This window comes from Mustelus asterias, chromosome 11, assembly GCF_964213995.1.
Source record: "Mustelus asterias chromosome 11, sMusAst1.hap1.1, whole genome shotgun sequence".
Classification (NCBI taxonomy): domain Eukaryota; kingdom Metazoa; phylum Chordata; class Chondrichthyes; order Carcharhiniformes; family Triakidae; genus Mustelus; species Mustelus asterias.
In genome coordinates, this window is record NC_135811.1 from 59840264 (window position 1) to 59847898 (window position 7635).

The window sequence follows — 7635 nt, forward strand, 5'->3', positions numbered from 1 at the left end:
ACTATTTTTTTTCTCCCAGAGGGTCGTGAATCATTCGAGCTCTCTTTCCCAGAGAGTGGTGGAGTCAGGGTGAATGGATACTTTTTAGGCAGAGCTCGATAGATTGTTGACAAGTGACCAATAGGATGTGATTGCACTGGAAAGGGAGCAGAGGAGATTCACCAGGATGCTGCCTGGGCTGGAGTGTTTCAGCTGTGAAGAGAGGCTGGTTAGAGGCTGGGGTTGTTTTCCTCAGAGCAGAGAAGGCTGAGGGGGGACCTGATTGAGTTGTACAAAATTATGAGGGATATAGAGAGGGTAGATAGGAAGAAATTGTTCCCCTTAGTAGAGGGGTCAATAATTGGGGGCTTAGATTTAAGAGATGGGGCAGGAGATTTTGAGGAAAAACCTCTTCATCCAGAGGGTGGTGGAAATCTGGAACTCTCTACCTGAAAGGATGGTAGAGGCGGGAACCCTCACAACATTTAAGAATCATTTAGATGATCATTTGAAACACCACAGCATAAAAGGCTACAGGGCAAGTGCTGGAAAATGGGATTAGAATAAATAAGTGCTTGATTGCTGACACAGACACAATGGGCTGAAGGTCCTCTTTCTGTGCTGTACAACTCTATGAATCTATAAGAAGGGATGATGTGGAGATGCCAGTGTTGGACTGGGGTAAGCACAGTAAGAAGTCTCACAATACCAGGTTAAAGTCCAACAGGTTGCCTTGGATATGGCAGCACACAGTAGCACAGTGGTTAGCACTGCTGCTTCACAGCTCCAGGGACCTGGGTTCGATTCCCGGCTTGGGTCACTGTCTGTGTGGAGTTTGCACATTCTCCTCGTGTCTGCGTGGGTTTCCTCCGGGTGCTCCGGTTTCCTCCCACAGTCCAAAGGGTTAGGTTGATTGGCCATGCTAAAATTGCCCCTTAGTGTCCTGGGATGCGTAGATTAGAGAGGGATTAGTGGGTAAAAAATATGTAGGGATATAGGGGTAGGGCCTGGGTGGGATTGTGGTCGGTGCAGACTCGATGGGCCGAATGGCCTCTTTCTGCACTGTAGGGTTTCTATGATTCTATGAGGTTGATTTGGAATCATGAGCTTTCGGAGCACTGCCCCTTCATCAGGTGAGTCAGTCCTCAACCACTGGAAAACTTAGGAACTCTCTTTGGAATGCCCAAAGCTTATCCAACTCCCAGGGCAATAGATCATTCACAATCAGCTTGGTGTAGGCTGGCACATTCCAAGGTGCTGAAGGAGTGGGCAGAGCAAGGGGAAAGGTCTAAGGTCCTCCTGCCATTTGCGAGGTGGAGAGGCTGAACTCTCTCAAACCCCATGTGTAATTAAACTTATTGGAGGGAATGTCACATACATAGGACTGGTGGTTAGCACTGTTGCCTCACAGCGTCAGGGAACCGGGTTCGATTCCGACCTTGGGTGATTGTCTGTGCGGAGTTTGCACATTCTCCCTGTGCCTGCATGGGTTTCCTCCGGTTTCCTCCCACAGCCCAAAGATGTGTGGGATAGGTTTGTTGGCCATGCTAAATTGCCCCTTAATGTCAGGGAACTAGCAGGGTAAATGCATAAGGGGATAGGGCCTGGGTGGGATTGTGGCCAGTACAGACTCGATGGGCTGAATGGCCTCCTTCTACACTGTAGGGATTATATGATTCTATTCTATGATTCAGTAACGCAAGAAACAGACTCGCCTTGCTGCTGGGGTGCTGTCAATTTTGAACAGCCCAGGCATGTACATTTTCAGGTTTTACGAATTGAGTGCCTCTCACTCTCCCCTTGATGCCAGGGCTCCCTGGTGTAGAGTACATGGGGGAAGGCGGGGGGGGGGGGTGGTTGGGGAGAGACACACACAAAAAGAGAGGAGGTTTCTGCACATGCTCATAATAGCTTTCTCCAGCGGGGGCAGTTTGCATAAGACTTCGACTCGGTGTTATGTGAAGCAACAGTAGGAGCAGCTTGTGGAGTGAGTGAGCCCCAGGAGCTTTATCCACTGTTTAAAAAAAAAATACTGAATCAACTACTGTGCTGCCTTCCTTGTGGAGTGGGAGCTGGGAATGTAGCCGGGAGCCTGAGCTGCTCTCACACACACACACACACAGACAGAGACAGAGAGATCCTAACATTGCCATCTCCACACTGCAGAGCGACCGGATGCTGCTGCTTACTGCTCGATTCGCTAAAACTCCAATTGGTGTGTGTGAGAGAGAGAGCGGGCAACGGGGCCAAAACTTCAGTATCTGCAGCTAAAAATCCTCAATCTCTGCTGTCAGCCTCTCTAGTGTGTGTGTGCTGGAGCTTTCCATGGCTTAGAGAGAGGGAGTGATGCTTGGAGCTAAGGAGAGAGGGCTTGGTTTCCAGAGGGCTCGCATTCTGCTCCATGGATCTCAGCAAAGCTCAGCTGGCGACGATGCGGCCCGTGTAGTCCCTGGTACCCTGGACAGAGCCTGATACAGGGCAGCCATGCGAAGAATGGGTAAGCAAGGCTGGGATGGGAGGGGGGGAGAGTGTGATTTAAGTTGCTGCATGCCCTTAAAGTTGTGTATATGTGTGTGTGTGGGGTGAGCTGTGTAATGGGCACACGGAAAGGATGTGTCTCAATGATTCACTGCATTTCATGTCTCTCCATTGCAGGTCTCAGCTTAATTGCTCTGTTAAGTGGTCGAGTGGCAGTGTTAGTGATGGCACCGACTGTCTTACTGGGGGTGCTCTGCGCTGCTGAGCGAGCCTGTCCTGCCAACTGTCGGTGCCATGGGAAGATAGTGTACTGTGAGTCCCTGAGCCTGCAGGAGATCCCCCCCAGCATCTCCCCCGGCTCGCTGGGGCTCTCCCTGCGCTACAACAGCCTGCAGAGCCTGCAGCACAACCAGTTCCTGGGGCTGAAGCAGCTCACCTGGCTGTACCTGGACCACAACTACATCGAGCTGGTGCACGAACACGCCTTCAGCGGCATCCGGAGGCTGAAGGAGCTCATCCTGAGCTCCAACAAGATCACCGGCCTCTTCAACAACACCTTCAGGCCGGTCACCAACCTGCGCAACCTGGACCTGTCCTACAACCAGCTGCAAGCGCTGCAGCCGCAGCAATTCCGGGGACTCCGCAAGCTGCAGAGCCTGCACCTCCGCTCCAACAATCTCCGCACCGTGCCCGTCCGCATCTTCCAGGACTGCCGCAACGTCGAGTTCCTCGACCTGGGCTACAACCGCATCCGCAGCCTGGCCAGGAACGCGTTCGCCGGCCTCAGCCGCCTGCTGGAGCTCCACTTGGAGCACAACCAGTTCTCCAAGGTCAACCTGGGCCACTTCCCCCGCCTGCTCACCCTGCGCATCCTCTACCTGCAGTGGAACAAGATCAGTGTGGTGATCCAGGGCATGTCCTGGACCTGGAGCTCACTGGAGAAGCTGGACCTCTCTGGCAACGAGATACAAGCCATTGGCCCCAATGTCTTCCAGTGTGTACCCAACCTGCACACCCTGCAGCTGGACTCCAACAAGCTCACCACCATTGGCCAGGAGATCCTGGAGTCCTGGATCTCCCTCAGCTCCATCAGCCTGTCCGGGAATATGTGGGAGTGCAACAGGAATATCTGTTCCCTGGTCAACTGGCTGAAGATATTCAAGGGCAGGAGGGAGAACACCATGATCTGTGCCGGCCCCAAGCACCTGCAAGGGGAGCAAGTAATGGAGGCAGTCGACAACTACAATCTGTGTATTAAGAAGCAAAAAGTCACCACCCAGAGCATGCCAGGCAGCCCCAAGCTCCAGACCAAACCCACCTTCAAAACAAGACTCCCAAAGGCCAACGCTGACAACAAGAGCCAATACCCACTGCCAGCCAGTACCAGCCCCCCCGAGCCCAACTCCGACTCTGACGTGATCGAGCCTGTTTCCTTCCACAAGATCATTGCAGGCAGCGTGGCCCTCTTCCTCTCTGTGCTCGTCATCCTGCTGGTCATCTACGTGTCCTGGAAGCGCTACCCGGCCAGCATGAAGCAATTCCAGCAGCGCTCGCTGGGCCGCAGGCGCCGCAGGAAGAAGAGGCAGACACTGAGGCAAATGGTCCCCAGCACCCAGGAATATTACATTGATTACAAACCCGCACACTCCGAGGCCACAGAGATGCTGATGAATGGAACTGCCTCCTGCAACTTTAACAAATCTGGCTCCAGGGAATGTGAGGTATGAACTTCTTATAAAGCAAAGTTAAGAGATAAACAAGTCCCAAACTATGGCGGGCATCTGTGGAGGAAACGTTTCCTCCTTCCTGTGAATTGACAGAATGTTTCTCTTTGGTTGGATTCCTCGTGCAATATCCAATCTGACTGTAGGTGCACACGTCCTTGCTAAAAACATATTTAAATAGCAGTTGTTGACTTGAATAAATGTGTTCACTGAGTTCTGTTTTCTCCCCCTCCCCCCCGATATCTGTCACTGCTCTCATTACAGCTGTGCCTTTTTTTATATATATATATAAAATTTCTATTCTTGCCAATGCCTTGCAGTCATGTTGCCTTCTTGTCCAATGTCAAGCACAGGTTTAAAGCTATAGATTTCATTCTGGGTTATCCTGCACCTTCTATTTAATTCATCCCATTGCTGGCAGCAGCTGTCAAATTCAAATAAGCATGAAGCAAATTTTTTAAAAGTGTAATATATATGTATAAATTAGCTGCTTCTGAACTTAGCTTGTACACACATTTAATATCTTTTTTAAAGCAGAGGATTGAAACTTGGGCTGCGTGTGAGCAGGTTGACAGACTGACGCTGTGCAACTCTCCCATTGGGGGCTGTAGAAGGTGCGAGTGGGGGCAGGGGGAAGGGGCGGTGGGGAGGCGGGGGTTTGAAGGGTGGGGTTTACTCACTCTTACAGTTTGGAGTTGGTTAGTGCAGGTTTGGCAATCTCACTCGAAGGCTAGGAGCACAGCTTGTGTGAAATGGCAAACAGACTCGGTCAGGCCGATATGGAGAAACTATCTCAACTGGTCGGGGGATAAAGGATAAAGGGGCTGAATCTTAAAATTGGGTGCAGGAGTGAAGTCAGCAGCTATTCACTCACAGAGTTGTGGAAACCTGGAACTCTGTCCTCCCACAAAGGCTATAGGGGGAATCAGTTGGAGATTTCAAGTCTGAGATTGATATCTTTGGGTATGGATGTGAATGATAGGGTGGGGAAAAGGATTTGATCCCCCTGATAGCAATATGGGCACAAAGAGCTGAATGGCCTCTTATTCCTTATCTTACGATGCCAGATGGAATGGGAACAGGCACATCAGCTCGATGCTATGTCAATACTTGAATGTCTGTAATGTACTCCTTACCCTTCTAGCTGAGCGTGTGTTGTACATATCATTCGATAAGGCATCATCTCTAATTTTAAAATCCAGCAATGAGAATTTAGGCTGTTTAGTTATTGTAATATTCTCTTTACCAAAAATTATTTCAATAATCAAAGGAAGTTAATTTTCCGAGTAGAATATGCAGTATAATTTGGCACAGTAGTACAGGACAGCCTAACCTGTCAAAAGCAGCAAAAGCTTGAGGGTGGCATGGTAGCACAGTGGTTAGCACTGCTGCTTCACAGCTCCAGGGTCCCGGGTTCAATTCCCGGCACGGGTCACTGTCTGTGTGGAGTTTGCACATTCTCCTCGTGTCTGCGTGGGTTTCCTCCAGGTGCTCTGGTCTCCTCCCACAGTCCAAAGATGTGTGGGTTAGGTTGATTGGCCAGGTTAAAAATTGCCCCTTAGAGTCCTGAGGTGCGTAGGTTAGAGGGATTAGTGGGGGTAGGGCCTGGGTGGGATTGTGGTCGGTGCAGACTCGATGGGCCGAATGGCCTCCTTCTGCACTGTAGGGTTTCTATGATTCTATGAGCTCATGGATTTGAAGACATCATATTTTAAGTAAATACATATAGCCTGCAAACTATGTTAGTTTTAGCATATCGTCCAAGCATCAAACATAAATTCCCTCCTCTTTCCCCCACTATCTGAATGCTTTATTTGACCTAAACGAGAAGGAATGCAGAAAAGATTTACTAGAATGCTACCGGGACTTGATGGATTGAGGGAGAAAGAAGAGGCTGGATAGACTGGGACTTTTTCTTTGGAGTGTAGAAGGCTGAGGGGTGATCTTATAGAGGTTTATAAAATAATGAGGGGCGCAGATCAGCTAGATAGTCAATATCTTATCCCAAAGGTAGGGGAGTCTAAAACTAGAAGACATAGGTTTAAGGTGAGAGAGGGGAGAGATACAAAAGTGTCCAGAGGGCAAATTTTTCACTCAAGAGGGTGGAGAGTGTCTGGCACGAGCTGCCAGGGGCAGTAGTAGAGGCAGATACAATGATGTCTTTTAAAAAGCATTTAGACAGTTACATGGGTAAGATGGGTATAGAGGGATATGGGCCAAATGTGGGCAACTGGGACCAGCTTAGTGGTAAAAGCTGGGCGGCATGGACAAGTTGGGCCGAAGGGCCTGTTTCCATGCTGTAAATCTCCATGACTCTATGACCTGTAATTGTGTAATCGTCCAGTGAACAGATGCTAATCAGTTGCATATTTGAGTGGAGTAGTTTGAATTTTTGAAAGTGGTTGAACCCTGTTATTTGAAGACACGCGGGTTTGACAATGTTACCTCAGTGCAAAATATTACAACATAGAACTCTGCATGGTCATGTAACAGGAGTGCGCCACACTAGAAAAGACTGTTCCTCCTGTGAGCAACACTGCTAGCAATAGCCTAAGCATCGTCTTACAATATTGATAAATGAGGGTTTTGAGTGATAGGCTTGGCTAAATTAATTTTGCAGCACTTTTAAAGAATACAGGCGTGAAGGAGGGTCTGATACTAGGCTGGTGTGCCGTAATGTGGAATGCTTATATCCGGTGTTATGGTTGGGATTGCCAACATGGCTGTTTGCTGATTTAGACCATGCTGTTGTGGGCGGTGAGGGTTTTGGGGGATGGGGGGGCGGGGGGGGGGGGTTAGTTGTTGACCAGAGGCTAAGTGTTGAACAAGAGGAAGGGGATGAGGAATCAGAGAAGCAATCACCTCTGACACACTTGCACCCCCCCATGGGCTGTGAGTTGGTTCAAGAAATCATATCAGGAGATGACCGTGAACATCCACCTGTGTTAAGAGGTGATGGGTCTCTCAGGAGAATTTTGAATGTACAAATATTGCTTAGCTCCCACTGGGGGGGGGGGGGGGGGGGGGGGGGAGTGTGTGGGAGTGAAATGGACCGATACAATCTTGTGTAGTACTTATTTTTTAAATTCTTAAAGTTTAATCATCCACGCAGGTCTATTTTGCAAAAGAGTAATGACACATGTAAGACTGTGAATGGTTTCCCACAGTATGTGGGACAGGATCAATAAACGAAGGGGAAATAATTATACAAGGAAGGAAGGTATTTTAAATTCTGGCTGGCTAATGCACAGGAAAATCTATCACACAAAGCCTTGTTCAGAAGAGAGACCATTAATTAACAGGGCACTGTTACCAGTGCCAATTGTGCTACATGAGTTTTATAGAATAATATCTCGGGTGTTTCATTGGATAGGGAAGTCGGACACTGTCAGGTTTGTGACTGAACACAACTGTTATCTCTGTTGAGTGACAGCACTGGAAAATGGAGGCTCTG

The 7635-nt window shown here is 49.1% G+C and overlaps 1 protein-coding gene across 1 annotated transcript; it reads left to right on the forward strand.

Moving 5' to 3' along the window:
* Positions 1-2463: 2463 nt before the first annotated feature.
* On the forward strand, positions 2464-4184 carry LOC144500921 (leucine-rich repeat transmembrane neuronal protein 4-like). The gene is made up of 2 exons (XM_078224420.1): positions 2464-2476; positions 2635-4184. The coding sequence occupies exons 1-2, from the start codon at positions 2464-2466 to the stop codon at positions 4182-4184; spliced, it is 1563 nt and encodes a 520-aa protein (XP_078080546.1).
* The last annotated feature ends 3451 nt before the right edge of the window (positions 4185-7635 follow it).